Genomic DNA, 18,919 nt, shown 5'->3' on the forward strand with positions numbered 1-18,919 from the left:
ATGCGTACCCTTAGGAAACATGATATTAGCCTGGTCGTAGCCCTCTATGAGACTTTAGAGACAACTTTTATATCAAAAACTTTCGTTCATTAATAAAATAAGTTCAAAGCAATCAAACATAGAAAACACAAAGCAAAGAACACAAAAACATAGATGTCGAATTCAACTTCATTCTTTTAAACAATCAGACGTTTCATTCTCCATGAGATCGTCTTTTTCATGGTTGAAATCATCTTCACCATCTTGATAAGTCATATGAGCTTCAGGATTCTTCCCTTTCAAACTCTCTTGGTAGAGGTCAACGAGATGTTTGAGAGTCCTACATGTATTAGCCCAATGATTATCCATACCACATCTATGGCATACGGATTTGGTCGAGTTTTGTGGCTTGAAAGATGTACCACGGTCTCAGCCATGTCCACGGCTCCACGGCCTCCATAGGAGCCATGGCCATATGAGTTGCCTTGGCCTTGACCAAACGAGTTTCGGTCTCGACCACCACGTCCATGCCATTTTCCACGACCACGGTTGTGTTGGCTATCACTCTGGACATGGTTCGACTCTTTCTTAGCCTCTACGGTCGCATGTGCCTCAGGTAATGGGTTTGTTCCAGGAGGTCTCAATTCACTGTTTCTCATCAACAGTTCATTGTTCTGCTCAGCGAGCAAGAGACAAGAGATCAGATTAGCATAAGTTGTGAAGCCCTTCTCACGGTACTGTTGTTGTAACAACACATTGCTTGTGTGGAAGGTGGAAAAGGTTTTCTCAAGCATATCCTTATCCGTTATATCCTCACCACATTGTTTCAATTTAGAAACTATCTTAAACATGGTCGAGTTATACTCGTCCACGGACATGAAGTCCTGGATTCTGAGATTCTTCCAATCATACATAGCCTTTGGTAATAACACCGTTCTCTGGTGATCATATCTCATTTTCAACTCTGTCCAAAGGTCTAGAGGATTCTCAATAGTCAAATACTGATCTTTGAGACTCTCAATAAGATGATGGCGTATAATTAATATAGCTCCATATCTATCTTTCTCACTTGCATTATTGCCCTCAGTGATACATTCACCGAGTCCCTTGGATTTTAGGATGATCTTAGCATCAAGTGCCCATTGCAAGTAATTATCTCCAGAGAGATTTAGGGCAGCAAAATCCAAGTTGTTGATTTTCGACATCTGAAATCATATATTTCATTCTTAGGATTTATAATGTTCTTATAATGCATACAAGACAATCAAATATATAATGCAAATTGGTCACACAACCAAACGGATATGATACATTTAGTTCATACGATTATGCATGCATGATATGCTAACAAGCCGAACGGCCAAACAATCCGAACATGCATAATGCAAGACAAGCCGCACGGGCAAGGGTATGAACAATCTTAGCAATCGGTTTCTATATGATCTTAATGCAATCGGTTATTCACATTAGCAAGAACGATTCTAAGTGATCATGAAACCTCAATAAAACAATCAAGCAATGCATCAAGGGGTTTAGTTACTATCAACCTAACGATCATATTCAATGAGATTAATGCAATTAGGGTTTCAATATGAACAAGCCGGTCGGTTTCAAGTTTTAAACAAGATGAGAACTAATCAACTTAGGCGATTTCTATCGCAAGATAACATTCAATTAGTTCATCAATTCAATAAACCAAATTCAAGTATGAGATTAATCAATCCTAGCAATCGGTTCTATGTAATGATAATCAGATTCAAAACATTCAATCACATAAACAATCAAATCAAATTTCGATTAGGGTTTGCATGGTATGCATGCGGCTATGCTTTAGGGAATTCGGGTTTCGATTTTAATCAAGCAATAAGATTCAATTTAGGTTATTAGGGATTGGATCTATTGCCTTAGGGTTTGGTTCTTAGGTTTTAGTTTTACCTAAATCTCAAGGCGGGTTAAATGGACCACCGAATAGAGAAGAACGCGAGCTGATCGTTGTTGTCGGGTCGCGAACGGGTTGCTGTCTGTCGCGAACGGATTGAAGCTGAGACGAGTCGCGAACGGGAGCAAGCAGCTATCGGGTCGTGAACGTGCTGGCTATCGAACGGTATCGGGTCGCGTCGAGCAGGCTGAGATCGTGTCTCGCGAACAGGCTGAAGTCGCGAGCTGAGGAACAGACTGAGGTCGCGTGCAGAGATCGGGAACGCCTTGAGTATGGGGTTTTAGGTTCTCGATCAGATTATGGTTCGTCGTCGGGTTTAGGGTTTATCGCCGGGATGAGATTAGGGTTTTAGGGTTCGGACTTTAGCTTAGGGTTTAAAGCGTAATCGTGCTGATAAAGTGTTGTGAAACTAGAGAATAGGATCTGTATGTTTATGTATAATTCATAAACATAAGGAGCCCTTTATATATAAGGAATTACACCGTCATAGAATAATGGAAAGACTAAAGAAAAGAAATACAAATATGGAAACAGTACAAATCATAATCTAATAAGGAAAATGCAAGATGCTGATTCTCTTTCTCTCTCCTCACAGTCGTCTTTCTCTAGCATTGGACCGGTTATGGACATCCACAATATAATTTATAACACTAACTTAATTTTTATAGTATTGATTGAATGTGGGCAATATTTTCATATTAAAAAAAAATCTATAAATTTGATAATACTATGTACATTCTATTTTTTTGGAAATTGTTCGTAGAAATAAGAAAAATGGGAGAAACACTTCAACATTAAAACCGAAGGAACAAGCGGACAAAAAAAAAAACCAAAGGAAGAATAAAAAATGATAAGAGAGACATATCTAGTAGGGTAATGTCATTGACTTCATCTCAAGGAGAAGAGAGAGAGAGAGAGAGAGAGAGAGAGCAAAAAGAAAGGGAATGAAATAAATCAGATCGAATACAATTTTGACGTCCGCAAGGGACACTATTCTCTCTCTTCATCAACTTCTCTCTCTGATACAGCGAAGAACAGGACACAATACTCTTGAGCTAAACACCATAAGGTATAGTTTAAAAAAAAGACAGTTTGTAGGCGGCAGAGAATTGTTTTTTGTTTCTTTTTGGGTTATCCTAAAAGATGAAGACAGATTCTGGGTTGATTTGAGGCTTATTGGAGACAGATTCTTCTTCGCCAGCGGCTTGTAAGTATCGTTCTCATATTGTGTCTCTCCTCAATTAGGGTTTGTTTTGTTTTTTTGGGTTCAAGGTGCCTGCTGAGTTCGAATGGAGTAGATTTGCTCAATCCGGATCGGAAACAACACTGTTCGACTTAACCGTGCATTGACCACATCTTTGGTAGTCCAAGTCCAACACAAAGCCTGAGGTTATCTCTCTTGTTGGGAAGGGAGGGAGTATGGTACCATCAGAGGCGCCAAATCCAGTAGGCAGTGGCGATAATAATGTTCAACCACCATTTCCTTCTCCACTGACTCAGTTCAGTAACAACATGAGTATGCCAAACACATCTTCACTCCTCAACAACAACCACTCTTTTGCTTCAGACATCGGGTTTAGTGGTTTGTCCTCGTCAGGTCAGCACTTCTCCAACGTTTCAGCTAACCAGCAACAACGGAGTAGTACTACGAAAATGGAGCAGCAGCAGCAGCAGCGTGGAGGAGGGTTAGCTGGTGTCAAGTTGGAACCTGGTGGTGGTCAGGTTACCAACGACCAGAAAATGTTGACAAGCTTGGGATCCGTTAAGTTGGAACCGCAGCAACTTCAGGCCATGAGAAACTTAGCACAAGTGAAAATGGAACCCCAGCATTCAGAGCAGTCATTGTTTCTCCAGCAGCAGCAGAGGCAGTTTCTTCAAATGCCGGGGCAATCTCCACAGACTCAAATGAATAATATACTTCACCAGCAGAGACTTATGCAACTTCAACATCAGCATCAGCATCAGCAGCAACTCCTCCTCCTGAAATCAATGCCTCAACAGCGTCCTCAATTACCACAGCAGCAGAGGCCGCCTATGAAACCAGTCTATGAACCTGGCATGGGTGCTCAGCGTCTTACACAGTATATGTACCGGCAACAACATAGGCCTCAAGTATAGCCTAAATGATGACTTTTTCTTCTCAAGCGTCTACTCTTTTTTTTTTTTTTTTGCTTCACGACTTACCGTTGTGTTGATACTAAATGCAGGACAATAACATCGAGTTCTGGAGAAAATTTGTATCAGAGTACTTTGCTCCTAATGCCAAGAAGAGATGGTGCGTTTCTATGTATGGTAGTGGCCGGCAAACAACTGGCGTTTTCCCTCAGGTTTACTGCTCTAATTTTTTTTTTTTTTTTTTTTTTTGATCTCGTGTGTTTTTTCAAGAAACTGTGTAAATACTTGCTAGCTTACATGGGTATTTTTTTAATTCACATACATTGCAGGATGTGTGGCACTGTGAGATATGTAACCGAAAGCCTGGGCGTGGTTTTGGTATGTTATTTGGAGGATCAGTGCTTCTTGTACTGCTGAGAATATTTACATTTAGAATTATAACATTTTCTCGTTGTCATTCCTTACTGATTAGTCCTTTGTTTTGCGTTCATTGTTTTAGAGGCAACCGCGGAAGTCCTCCCGCGGCTATTTAAGATAAAGTATGAAAGTGGCACTTTGGAAGAACTTTTGTATGTGGATATGCCGAGGGAGTCTCAGAATTCATCTGGTCAAATTGTCTTGGAGTATGCAAAAGCAACACAAGAGAGTGTGTTTGAGCAGCTTCGAGTTGTTCGTGATGGCCAACTTCGAATAGTTTTCTCACCAGATCTTAAGGTTGGTTATATTCAAATTATTCTCTCTCTCTCTCTGTCTTGCCAAACTAGAACCCTTTATTGTATTTTCCTTGTCAGATATTCTCTTGGGAATTCTGTGCTCGGCGGCATGAAGAGCTTATTCCACGCAGGCTTTTGATACCGCAGGTAACTTCCAGAATTGTTCTTTATGTTGTCGTAATTGAAACTTGGGTTTATCTTTTTGATAATATGTTATGCTAGGAAGTTATTGCCTTTGTATTATCATGTACAGGTTAGTCAGCTTGGGTCAGCAGCGCAGAAATATCAACAAGCGGCTCAAAATGCAACAACAGATTCTGCTCTTCCGGAGCTGCAAAACAATTGCAACATGTAGACGTCATCTCTCTCTCTCTCTCTCTTTCTCTCTAGTGGTGATCTCTCTGACTGACGTGCTTCCACTGTTATGCAGGTTTGTTGCATCTGCCAGACAGTTGGCAAAGGCCCTAGAAGTACCACTCGTCAATGATTTGGGATACACAAAGAGATATGTTCGGTGTTTGCAGGTATATGTCAATGTGAAATTAAGTGCCATTTCAACTATTTATGCAGATGTTGTTCATCTTTGAAAATAATATAATGAGATTAATTAAATCCAACATTTGATCTTCTGCAATGTTTCAGATCTCGGAGGTTGTAAATAGTATGAAGGACTTGATAGATTATAGCAGAGAAACAAGAACAGGACCAATCGGTTAGTAAATCTGCCTCCTTCCAAGCAGAATCTGAATCTATTTTTTTTTATAACCTGCGACTGATTGATTTGATATCTCGTGTCAAATTTTTTTAATGTTTGGTACAGAGAGTTTAGCCAAGTTTCCACGGAGAACAGGTCCATCATCTGCACTGCCTGGTCCTTCTGCTCAGCAGCCCAATGAACAGCCAAGGCAGCAGCAGCATCAATCAGTTGCCCAGATTGCAAACAAGGATCAGAGTTGTGGGCAAAGCTCATTAAATTATGCCTTCAATGCAGCTTCGGCATCCACCTCCACAGGCAGCATCCACCAAAATTCGATGAAGCAAAGAAATCAGAATGCTGCTTACAAAACTCCAAGCAGTCCATATGGTGGAATCTCAATTCAGATGCAGTCACCAAGCAACTCGGGTACCATGGCGCCATCATCCCAGCAACAACACAACCTGCCATCGTTTCAGTCTCCAACTTCCTCGTCTAACAACAACTATCCATCTCAAAACGGGATAACATCTATTAATAATCACATGGGTTCCACAAACTTACCAGCCATTCAACAGGCTGCGGCTGATGAAGCAAATGAGTCTAGCTCGGTGCAGAAGATTCTTAATGAGATCCTGATGAACAACAACCAAACTCATAATACCTCAGGAGGAGGAGGGCATGAGTCTTTTGGGAATGACGGAAAGGGAGGTCGCAATGTGAGTAGCTCTGGTGTTCTGATGATGAACAACGGTCAAGTGAACACAAGTATTGGAGGGTTTGGAATGACTAATATTAACGGGAACAATGGTCTTATGAATGGAAGAGCTGGGATGATGGTGAGAGATCCAAACGTGCAACAGGATGTTGGAAACCAACGCTTAGGGGGTGCAGTCAATGCTTTCAACAATTTTCAGTGTGATTGGAATGTATGATGAAGATGACTTGTGAGAGACTCTTAATACGGGTAATGTTCTCTGCTTTCAAAGCTCATCACAAACTCAGGATAAGCTATGCTGTGCTTAAGAAAAGGAAGAGTTAAAAATCTTCCTACAACAACTCGTTTCTAGGTCCACAACTACAGATACCATCTTGAGTTGCTGTTTCTTCTTCTTCTTCTTTTTTTTTTTGTTCTTCTCAATCTTGGGGAGTTTGTTTTCTTAATGCTTTTATAGTTATAGTGTACATCTTTCTATGGGTGTTGCATCATCATGGAGGCAATGGATCATGTGCTGTGTATCCTTCAGTTTATCTCGATGTGTTGACGAAACTTTCCTAAATTCTGACTAGCCTAGTAGCCTTTCTCTCGATCCAAACAATGCATAACTCCTGTTAACTGCAGCAGTTAGCAAAATTCATTACATGCATTATGGGGAAAAACTCATTGATCAGCTCCACAAGATATTGCATTTAACATCAACAAAGAAGGCACTGCATTTAAAATCAGAAAGAGTTAAGTCTTTCAAATCTGCTTTGGAGTCGTCCATATCAATCTCAGCCATGCGCAGTAAGAGGAGGCAGTTTACGCGTCGTCTTACGCTTCAAGTTGTGTTTGTGCCAATCACTCTTACAATGCTCTCTGTATTGCTTAGCTTCCCCAACGAAGGTGTTGCAAGTGCTGCACTTGGTTCCTTCTTCTTTCTTTGTACCCCCATCTCTTGCTTCTCCATTTTCTTGCTAAGTTCAAGGGCTTGTTCGTCTGCAATGCCATATCATCATAATCATCGTAATGATTCATGCTTGTGTCACCTTCAGCATGAACTGATACAGCGAGTATCTCTAATCTCCCCTGCATATTCCTCACAAGGGAATCACATTCTCGGAATAGTCCCGGTTCCATCTCACAGACCTGCACAAGAATGTATCGACACGATCAGAGAAGAATTAGAGAGAGAAATCTACAACAAGTTGCAGAATCATTACAGTGGACATTTGGGTTCCCGATTCGTCTTAGGAGACAATCCAAATGTCCCCCATTCTTTTAGCTTTATCCAGAAGCGAGGTGAAGTTTTGAACAGGAACGGTGAGACGCAGCCTCATTGGAGAAGGCTGTTGGACCTAAATTACTAAAGCCCAATTGGCTAAAATAATAAAAGGTAAGTGTGAAGAGAAAATGAAACATCCCACGTCGGTGGGAACAAGAAAAAATGAGCTGTTTATATAGGGTCACTTGATATCATGTGTTAACCAGCTTGGAGAGAGAGGAAGGCTCCCCACGCGCGCCGCCGCCGCCGTCCGGCCGGCTCGGCTCGGCTTGGGCTTGGTCTTGGGTCTTGGTGGAGGGCCTCCGGTCCGATAAGAATATTCTTTTTGGATCAAGTTAAGCTCAACATTTTGCCATTTAAAATCTCAAAAACAACATGCATTTTATTTTGAAACGACAAGCAGTTTGTCTACAAAATAAAAACGTCATGATGTTTATCCTCTCGAGATATTTAAACGAAATAAGAAAGAGAGAGATAGCGAGTCTTGGGGAATAAGTTCGTAATTTGAACCTCCCGAGATCTTTGCCAAATCCCCACTAACGAGCGCACGTTATGCAACAGTTACGGGAAGTCGCTCCTCGTCCATCTCTTTAAATACAACTCGTCTCTCTTCTCATTTCTCGAACGTTTTTTACACATCAAACCAACAGCAAAAATCCCTTAGCGTAAGTCTTAAATACGAGAGTGTTTCGTAGAGTTTATAGTTCGATAGGGCGATTCATGAGTGAAGCGTGATCGTCTGCCATGGTTGTATCCTGGGACTCGATATTCGTACAGTACCGTCTCACTAACGGAGCGAATATTTAGAGTTAAGGAAAGAGATTATATCTCGACTCCATGTATATTTGCGAATACGATTTCTTATCGTTCTTGTATTCGCTTTACAAATCGTCAATTTCCTTAACATGTTATTTTGTTATATCGTTTATCTCAGTCTGGTTATCCGACTTCTACAATCTTAACTCTAATTTCGCTTTCTATTTAAAGCGTTTAATCGGATTGAAAAACGGTTCAACAAAGATTTGTTAACAGTTTTTAGAACGCTGTTCGCGATTTGCTCTGTACCATTTCCGCGAAACGTTTCTTACCTATTTCATAAACGATGTTTGCGATTTGCTATATGCTTATCCGTGAAACGTTTTTATGTTCTTTTTTGAAAACGAGTTTGCGATTTGCTTTATAGCCCTTCCGCGAAACGTTTCTTATTTTGTTTCATAACGCTTTGCGGATTGCTTTCTAGCATTATCGCGAAACGTTTTTGATACATTATCAAAATGTTATTTACATGAATCGTTTCAATAACCGCTTTCTTAAGCGAGTTTTTGAAACATTCTAAGTCTATACAAAACGATTTCTGCGAACGCTTTTAAGCGAGTCTGCAAAACGTTTTTTCTCAAGACTTATATCGATATGATTTGGTTCAAACACCAAAAATGAAAATCGATTTTAGACTATTATTTTTTGCTTAAAAATAAAATGTTATTTGTTGATTGGAGTACTAATCCGTCTTCATGTTTTCTCTACAGAAAAATGACAAACGATAAGAACACCCCCACTGACACCACGGATGTCATTCAGACTCCACTCAACGCTGCAGCAACTGATGCAACTGGCGTGAAAACCGCTGCAGCAACAACGAGCACTATCCTCCCTGTGGGAAATGCTGCTGATGAAACCACACGCCGTAGCCTATTCGGTGCTGGTCTTTATCAGACGGGTTCAGTATCAGCAACTGCAAGTGGTCCGGTGGCAGTTCAAACTCCTCCGGCTGTACCTAGCTTGTTCACTGAAGGACTGATGCCAGACAAGTTTGATGGCAAAGGCTTCAAAACGTGGCAGAAGAAGATGATGTTCTTCCTGACAACGATGAAACTGGACAAGTTCATCCAGGAGGACAAGCCCCTGATTCCGTACGGGATTGATGATGTTCACAGTCTTGCAACTGTTGACATATGGGTGCATTCCGACTTTATCTGCAAAGGTTACATTTTGGGTCGTCTCATTGACCCATTGTACCGTGTCTACTGTGAGATCCCCACGGCGAAAGAGCTATGGAGATCATTGCACAAGAAGTACAGAGGTGAGGACGCTGGCTGCCAGAAGTATGTGGTCTCAAAGTTCCACGACTTCAAAATGGTGGATTCAAAACCCATCATGGATCAGGTGGAAGCGCTTCAGCTCATTTGCCATGAAATCGCTGCTGAAGGAATGTCCATCTGCGAGACATTCACAACTCTCAGCTTCATTGAAAAGCTTCCTCCAAGCTATGCGGATTTCAAGAACTACTTGAAGCACAAGAAAAAGAAGATGGGGCTCGAGGAGCTCATCATGAGGCTTCAGATGGAATCCAGAAACCGAATCGCTGACAAGGTCACTGCTAAGGAGCACAGTGTCAACATGGCTGAGCACAAAGGCAAAGGAAAGGCCCACGCCCATTCTCCTGCCAAGCCTTCCAAAACTGATGCAGCCCTGAAGGCTTCTGGAAAAAACTTCAAGAACAAAGGCATTGAAATCAATGCGAATGCGAATGTGGAGAAGTTCAGGGGGAAATGTCACTACTGCCACAAAGTGGGGCACAAGACTGTTGAGTGTCGCAAAAAGATCAAGGATGAGAAGGCTCAGGCAAATCTCACAGAGGAGGATCTCGTTGCTGTGGTGACTGAAGCCAACATGGTTGAAAGAAACAACCCCAAGGAATGGTGGTATGACACTGGTGCAACCACCCACATTTGCACCGATAGGGCGATGTTCAGCACCTATCAGAAAAGCATGACTGAGGAGAAGCTCAAGATGGGAAACACTGCAGTCTCCAAGATTGAAGGACGCGGCAATGTGATTTTGAAGATGACATCTGGACATGAGGTCACTCTGACGAATGTGAAGCATGTGCCTGACATGAGGAAGAACCTGGTCTCGGGAACCTTGCTCAGCAAGAATGGATTCGCCACAAATTTTGAGGCGGACAAACTCGTGATTAGGAAAAATGGGATGTATTTGGGAAGAGGGTATGTTAAGGGTGGACTTGTCAAGTTGAATGTAATGACAGTCCCTCCGAAAGTTGTAGCTTCAAAAGTTTCAATGAATAAGAAAGAGCCAGTTGCTTATTTGGTTGAGTCTTTTAATATATGGCATGAAAGATTAGGCCATGTAAACTACAAATCTATACAAAGATTAATGAATTTAAATCTAATTCCTAAATGCAAAACAAGTAAACAAAAATGTGAAGTATGCGTACAGGCTAAGCTCACGAAAACGCCATCACCTCGTGTTGAGAGAACTAATAAACCTCTAGATTTAATTCACACAGATTTATGTGATTTAAAATACTTACAAACTAGAGGTGGTAAAAAGTACTTTGTGACCTTCATAGATGACTGCACAAAATATTGTTATGTATATTTATTACATAGCAAAGACGAAACCTTAGAAAAATTTAAAGAATTTAAACTCGAGGTCGAAAATCAGCTTAAAACAACTATTAAAGTAGTTAGAAGCGACAGAGGAGGCGAGTATGATGGTCCATTCAATGCATTCTGTAAAGAACATGGAATAATCCATCAAACTACAGCTCCTTACTCACCAGAATCTAACGGAGTTGCTGAACGCAAAAATCGAACTCTAAAAGAGATGATGAATGCAATGTTGCAGGAATCTGGGTTACCCCAGAACATGTGGGGGGAAGCATTGCTTACCACTAATTATATCCTCAACAAAATTCCACACAAAGTAACTGGCAAAACTCCATATGAATTTTGGAAAGGTAATTTACCTTCGTATAAATATCTCAAAGTGTGGGGGTGCCTAGCAAAAGTTGCAGTACCGCCACCAAAGAAGGTCACTATTGGACCTAAAACAGTGGATTGCATCTTCATCGGATATGCACATAACAGTAATGCTTATCGATTTCTGGTACATAAATCTGAAATATCAGACATTCATGAAAATACAGTCATGGAATCTAGAAATGCATCTTTCTTCGAAAATATTTTTCCATATAAGGAAAAACAAGGTTCAAAACGAACTCGAGAAGGAAGAGACAATGACAAAAACTCAGAAACTGAGACAAACGTCGAGATTTCTATAAATGATATTTCAGAAAATGAAGAAAAAGATGAACCTCGAAGGAGCAAAAGAGCTCGAAAAAAAAATCTTTTGGAGAAGATTTCCTAATGGCATTTTTAGTAGAAAATGTTCCAAAAACTTTGGCAGAAGCCATGGCTTCACCAGAAGCTCCATTCTGGAACGAAGCGGTCAGGAGTGAATTTGATTCGATTATGCAAAATTATACTTATTACATAACGGATTTACCACCTTGCTGCAAAGCATTAGGGAATAAATGGATAATGACACGAAAACCTGGTGGAAAATACAAGTCTAGGCTTGTAGTTCAAGGATTCCGACAAAAGGAAGGCCTTGACTATTTTGATACATATTCTCCAGTGACGAGAATAACATCAATAAGACTGATGATAGCAATCACAGCCTTAAGAGACCTAGAAATCCATCAAATGGATGTAAAAACTGTTTTTCTAAATGGTGATTTAGAAGAGGAAATTTACATGAAACAACCTGAAGGTTTTGTCATTCCCGGACAGGAAGACAAAGTATGTCGACTTGTAAAGTCACTTTATGGGCTTAAACAAGCTCCTAAACAATGGCACGAAAAATTTGACAATACAATGATGTCAAATGGTTTCAAAATAAATGAATGTGACAAATGCATATACTACAAAACTACCAAAAATGCGTATGTTTTGCTATGTCTATATGTAGATGATATGCTCATTATTGGAAGCAATAAAGACATTATCAATCAAACAAAGAACATGCTCAAAGGGACATTTGAGATGAAAGACTTGGGATTAGTAGATGTAATTCTCGGGGTTAAAGTCACAAGAAATTCAAACGGAATTATCTTAACCCAATCTCATTATGCTCAAACAATATTAGAGAGATTTAAAAATTACTCTAATAGTACGGCGAAAACTCCGTTAGATCCCCAAATGCACTTGACAAAGAATTCAGGTGAAGCGGTTTCACAAAACGAGTATGCACGTGTGATCGGAAGTCTCATGTACTTGACCAATTGTACTAGACCGGATCTGGGGCATGCAGTAAACGTACTTAGTCGATATACAAATAATCCAGGTCATACACACTGGAAAGCTATAACAAGGGTATTCCATTCAATGCATTCTGTAAAGAACATGGAATAATCCATCAAACTACAGCTCCTTACTCACCAGAATCTAACGGAGTTGCTGAACACAAAAATCGAACTCTAAAAGAGATGATGAATGCAATGTTGCAGGAATCTGGGTTACCCCAGAACATGTGGAGGGAAGCATTGCTTACCACTAATTATATCCTCAACAAAATTCCACACAAAGTAACTGGCAAAACTCCATATGAATTTTGGAAAGGTAATTTACCTTCGTATAAATACCTCAAAGTGTGGGGGTGCCTAGCAAAATTTGCAGTACCGCCACCAAAGAAGGTCACTATTGGACCTAAAACAGTGGATTGCATCTTCATCAGATATGCACATAACAATAATGCTTATCGATTTCTGGTACATAAATCTGAAGTATCAGACATTCATGAAAATACAGTCATGGAATCAAGAAATGCATCTTTCTTCGAAAATATTTTTCCATATAAGGAAAAACAAGGTTCAAAACGAACTCGAGAAGAAAGAGACAATGACAAAAACTCAGAAACTGAGACAAACGTCGAGATTTCTATAAATGATATTTCAGAAAATGAAGAAAAAGATGAACCTCGAAGGAGCAAAAGAGCTCGAAAAGAAAAATATTTTGGAGAAAATTTCCTAATGGCATTTTTAGTAGAAAATGTTCCAAAAACTTTGGCAGAAGCCATGGCTTCACCAGAAGCTCCATTCTGGAACGAAGCGATCAGAAGTGAATTTGATTCGATTAGGCAAAATTATACTTATTACATAACAGATTTACCACCTGGCTGCAAAGCATTAGGGAATAAATGGATAATGACACGGAAACCTGGTGGAAAATACAAGTCTAGGCTTGTAGTTCAAGGATTCCGACAAAAGGAAGGCCTTGACTATTTTGATACATATTCTCCAGTGACGAGAATAACATCAATAAGACTGATGATAGCAATCGCAGCCTTAAGAGACCTAGAAATCCATCAAATGGATGTAAAAACTGCTTTTCTAAATGGTGATTTAGAAGAGAAAATTTACATGAAACAACCTGAAGGTTTTGTCATTCCCGGACAGGAAGACAAAGTATGTCGACTTGTAAAGTCACTTTATGGGCTTAAACAAGCTCCTAAACAATGGCACGAAAAATTTGACAATACAATGATGTCAAATGGTTTCAAAATAAATGAATGTGACAAATGCATATACTACAAAACTACCAAAAATGCGTATGTTTTGCTATGTCTATATGTAGATGATATGCTCATTATTGGAAGCAATAAAGACATTATCAATCAAACAAAGAACATGCTCAAAGGGACATTTGAGATGAAAGACTTGGGATTAGTAGATGTAATTCTCGGGGTTAAAGTCACAAGAAATTCAAACGGAATTATCTTAACCCAATCTCATTATGCTCAAACAATATTAGAGAGATTTAAAAATTACTCTAATAGTACGGCGAAAACTCCGTTAGATCCCCAAATGCACTTGACAAAGAATTCAGGTGAAGCGGTTTCACAAAACGAGTATGCACGTGTGATCGGAAGTCTCATGTACTTGACCAATTGTACTAGACCGGATCTGGCGCATGCAGTAAACGTACTTAGTCGATATACAAGTAATCCAGGTCATACACACTGGAAAGCTATAACGAGGGTACTCAATTACTTGCGTTACACCAAAGATTTTGGGCTTCACTATGGTAAAGAACCAGCAGTTTTAGAAGGATACAGTGATGCTAACTGGATATCAGATTCTAAAAACTCAAAATCCACGAGTGGATATGTCTTTACACTAGGAGGAGCAGCAATATCATGGAAATCTACCAAACAAACAGTGTTAGCCAGATCTACCATGGAATCTGAGTTCATAGCCTTAGACAAAGCAGCAGAAGAAGCCGAATGGCTTAGAAATTTTTTGGAAGATATTCCGATGTGGGAGAAACCTGTGCCAGCTATACGCATACATTGTAATAGTCAATCAGCAATAGCTCGGGCTCAGAATAATCTCTACAATGGTAAATCTCGTCACATCAGAAGACGGCATAAAACCATTAGACAACTTATCTCAACTGGTGTAATCACAATAGACTACATCAAATCGGCTGACAACCTAGCGGATCCGTTTACTAAAGGTTTGCCACGAGATGTTGTTGCTAAATCATCAAAAGGAATGGGTTTAAAGCCTATAACGAATGAGGATGCTTGATTGCAACCCTACCTATCATGACTGGAGATCCCAAGACGTAGGTTCAAAGGGAAAACAAAATCAAGCAGAATCTAACCAAAGCACTTGAGACAAAGTAGTCTCTTCCCAACTCCTAAGATGAGAAAAGTGCTAACAAATGTGTAAAGGATAAGCATAAGCTTTTAATGATTCCATAGCTTCTAAGCGGAGTATTACTCAATACTTTTCATGGTCAATCACCTAATGAGTGTGAAATGGGGCCGTTTCTAGGAGAATGAATGCAAGGCTATATTCTCTAAGTTCACTCATGCAAACCAGGAATAGTTCAGGGCCACAATGAACACAATAGAGAACTAAGTTCTACGAGAAAATGAAACTGCGTTATGCATGTTGTCTCGGTCTACATAAAACACCGGTTTGTTCAAGACATCATGTTCACCTTCTGGTAAAGTAAACCCGACAGATATTAACTATGAGTGGTTCAAGGCTTAAAAACGCCACCAACTCAAACACAGTGAATTTTTCGCAAACACTCTCGATAAGTCTGTCTAGTCTAGTCATGATTAGAATATGTATAGTTTTTTTTTTTTTTTTAGAGTCTGCATTTAGTCTGCATATGTTTAGAGTCATTTCTATTCATATGGGGGATTGTTGGACCTAAATTACTAAAGCTCAATTGGCTAAAATAATAAAATGTAAGTGTGAAGAGAAAATGAAACATCCCACATCGGTGGGAACAAGAAAAAATGAGCTGTTTATATATGGTCACTTGATATCATGTGTTAAACAGCTTGGAGAGAGAGGAAGGCTCCCCACGCGCGGGCCGCCGCCGCCGTCCGGCCGGCTCGGCTCGGCTCGGCTCGTCTCAGCTCGGCGTGGGCTTGGGCTTGGGCTTGGGCTTGGGTCTTGGGTCTTGGGTCTTGGGTCTTAGGTCTTGGGTCTTGGTGGAGGGCCTCCGGCCCGATAAGAATATTCTTTTTGGACCAAGTTAAGCTCAACATTTTGCCATTTAAAATCTCAAAAACAACATGCATTTTATTTTGAAACGACAAGCAGTTTGTCTACAAAATAAAAACGTCATGATGTTTATCCTCTCGAGATATTTAAACGAGATAAGAAAGAGAGAGATAGCGAGTCTTGGGGAATAAGTTCGTAATTTGAACCTCCCGAGATCTTTGCCAAATCCCCACTAACGAGCGCACGTTATGCAACAGTTACGGGAAGTCGCTCCTCGTCCATCTCTTTAAATACAACTCGTCTCTCTTCTCATTTCTTGAACGTTTTTTACACATCAAACCAACAGCGAAAATCCCTTAGCGTAAGTCTTAAATACGAGAGTGTTTCGTAGAGTTTATAGTTCGATAGGGTGATTCATGAGTGAATCGTGATCGTCTGCCATGGTTGTATCCTGGGACTCGATATTCGTATAGTTACCGTCTCACTAACGGAGCGAATATTTAGAGTTAAGGAAAGAGATTATATCTCGACTCCATGTATATTTGCGAATACGATTTCTTATCGTTCTTGTATTCGCTTTACAAATCGTCAATTTCCTTAAATGTTATTTTGTTATATCGTTTATCTCAGTCTGGTTATCCGACTTCTACAAAGGCTTTATAGGGAAGTGCTTCTGCAGCTCACGGATAACATCAAGAGCCTGCACAAGTTCAATAATAAGAATAATAATAATAAAAAATGAAGCTTTACAAATCGCTAAATAAATACCACTCACCTGTTTCTTGGAATTGCTATGAGGATCAACAGCAAAATGGATTTCATGCATAAGACGCTCTACCATGCTAATGGTATAACGGCGTTGGGTTTCAGGGTTTAGGGTTTTCTGCATTACAATGGTAGAAATATCCCGAAACTGGCTTGAGAACTGTGATTCCCTCTCTTTTCCAGCAACTTGAAGCTCACCTTTGTCCAAGCATATCTTGGTGTGATCATCAGATCCAAAGGACTTGATCAAGTCTTTTGATTTGGCAAGAATTCCTTTGGACAAGTTTGAATAAACAGTATGTGTGACTGCAACACTTCATCTATGTCCTCTCTCTCTCTCGTAAGTTTCTGGAAACCGACCCGTTTTTTTCCCTCTTGCTCGCCGGCAAAAGGCGCTTTCGTGTTCGGCTAATTGTTCAATAAACGTTTTCTCGTGGCTAAAGGTGAGAGAAACAAAAAATATACGCGAAATTTACACTAAAACCTACTTTTCTATTGTTTACTTTCCAAACATAACATACTTCTAAATGGTTAATTTACTAAACACCCTTCTAATTTTAAGCACTAATTGAGTTAACCATCTTTACTATGAGTTGTTTACAATTTTAGCTACTTTGAAATTGTCCTTTCACACACTGTGTTATTTACACTTGAGATGTATTTTGGGCTGAGACTTGATATTTCGTGGACAAAAAGACCCCTCGAACTAACTACTTGTTGGATCACTTGTAGTTAACCGCGTAATGTTCTAATTATATTTGTTAGGTTTATAGATTTGTGGACTTTAATGTGAACCGTCATATTAGAATAGCTATATTTTGATCTAATGGTTAAGATTAAAATTAGTAATTTTTTTAAAAAATTGACGTTGATTTGTGGTAAATGAAAAAGCAGTTTTTCGTGACTGTGGTCATGGTTATGTACGTTGTGGATACACAACATAAATGTGGACATGGACATGTTAAGTTGTAGAACACAAATTGTTGGGGTTCGTAGAGTTGGATTGCTTTTGGTTTTGGATGGTGGAAGATGTTTTAGACCAAAATAATGGTTGCTACATTGTATTTTGTTTGACGAATTTGTTCATTTTCTTGAGTGAATGATTTTTGGTTGTAACTTGTTCGGGTTTATGCAGACAAACTTGTGGATTGTAGGTGTCGTTGTTGATTGGCTATTGCCGCAGACTTGGTAGTTGTATGGTAATGCATAATTGTATCATGTTCTGGTGTAATTAAGTGGTCGTTGTAACTAGATATTTGGTTGATTTAGTATGGTTGTGGATATGTGAGCTGTGGTTGCATTTTCATGAGTATAGTCATGGTTATGTATGTTGTGGATACACTATAGGTACTATTATATATTTAATATATCATGAACATGAGTCTTTCGATCTTATATTATTACAAGTGGTCCCTGCCATGATCACTAAATCCGATCTTCCCCTATATAACCTGCAAAATAAACTAGTTTTTCATTATTCCTCAGTCTCAGTCTTATCGAAAGCGAAAGAAGAAGCGAACGTGTGGTTTGAGCTCAGTGCGCCTGGATTTGAAGGAATCCAAATGTAACACCCGTATTTTCCGAAATAACTTAATTAAATAAAAAGTCTGAAATCTCCATTTATTACTTCTCAAAAGTCAACTTCAAAGTCGTAAATCCAATAAATAGCCATAAATCAAAATAACATAATAAATCCTGAAAATATCGATAACAACATAAAATCCGCAAGTCTGAAAAAGACAGAAATAAAACTCCCAAAGCACCAGCCCGATAGCAATCACTTCTGCTCGTCAGTCTCATCTGAAAGGAGAAGGAAAGGAGGGGTGAGTAACAGGGGAGTTACTCCGTGAGGTATGGGATGCTAAACACGCAAACCACTGACTTGAATAATAGAACTCCCACTATGGAAGTTTAGCTCTAACATGAACAAACAAGACGCCTAAAGCATCACACAAACACAACACAAACAATGCGATGATAGCATATAGCTAGTCCATACACCCCGCATCTCCTCATACAGATATATATATACATACGCTGCGTCGCTAGTACAGTCTGTCTCTGTACCCCCGCCCTCCAAAGCTGCGTCGAATGCAAACGTCTCTGCACCCATGCTCCACACAATATGCGTCGCTAGCCCAGACGTGTCTGAGCCCCCGCCCACCAAAGCTGCGTCGCTAGTCCAGACATCTCTGAACCCCCGCTCACTTACATAGTCCCTACTCATAACTATGTATACTTACATATATATATCGCATATCTTAACATCACACAATCAAATCAACGGTTGAATCCTCTAGACCCCTAGTTCCAGTTTACAATGAATGAACTAACTAACAATCAAGACTCAGACAGACTCAATTCAAACAGACGGATTATGATTCGAAATCTAAACTAACA

At 39.8% G+C, this 18,919-nt stretch overlaps 1 protein-coding gene and 1 pseudogene across 4 annotated transcripts; one reads left to right on the forward strand and one right to left on the reverse strand.

The window, feature by feature from the left end:
* Positions 1–2,760: 2,760 nt before the first annotated feature.
* LOC106407780 (transcriptional corepressor SEUSS) lies at positions 2,761–6,750 on the forward strand. 4 transcript variants are annotated; one of them, XM_048761225.1, is made up of 11 exons: positions 2,761–2,987; positions 3,191–3,434; positions 3,516–4,030; positions 4,126–4,245; positions 4,363–4,411; positions 4,533–4,747; positions 4,825–4,893; positions 5,000–5,097; positions 5,177–5,270; positions 5,389–5,458; positions 5,567–6,750. In XM_048761225.1, exons 2-11 carry the CDS (start codon positions 3,338–3,340, stop codon positions 6,373–6,375), a joined length of 2,136 nt encoding a protein of 711 aa, XP_048617182.1. In that variant the 5' UTR covers positions 2,761–2,987; positions 3,191–3,337; the 3' UTR covers positions 6,376–6,750. The 4 variants fall into 4 exon arrangements, with proteins under 4 accessions (XP_048617182.1, XP_048617180.1, XP_048617179.1 ...); XM_048761223.1 differs by having other exon boundaries at positions 3,191–4,030; XM_048761224.1 differs by having other exon boundaries at positions 2,906–3,434.
* Positions 6,514–17,320, reverse strand: LOC125588272 (annotated as a pseudogene).
* Between the last annotated feature and the right edge of the window lie 1,599 nt (positions 17,321–18,919).

Source organism: Brassica napus, chromosome C6 (assembly GCF_020379485.1).
Source record: "Brassica napus cultivar Da-Ae chromosome C6, Da-Ae, whole genome shotgun sequence".
Lineage (NCBI taxonomy): Eukaryota > Viridiplantae > Streptophyta > Magnoliopsida > Brassicales > Brassicaceae > Brassica > Brassica napus.

Coding starts and splice junctions, on each gene's coding strand:
- LOC106407780 (XM_048761223.1), top strand. CDS start 3,338: ATGGTACCATCAGAGGCGCCAAATCCAGTAGGCAGTGGCGATAATAAT. Junction 4,412..4,532: donor AAAGCCTGGGCGTGGTTTTG/GTATGTTATTTG, acceptor TCATTGTTTTAG/AGGCAACCGCGGAAGTCCTC. Junction 5,098..5,176: donor CTGCAAAACAATTGCAACAT/GTAGACGTCATC, acceptor ACTGTTATGCAG/GTTTGTTGCATCTGCCAGAC.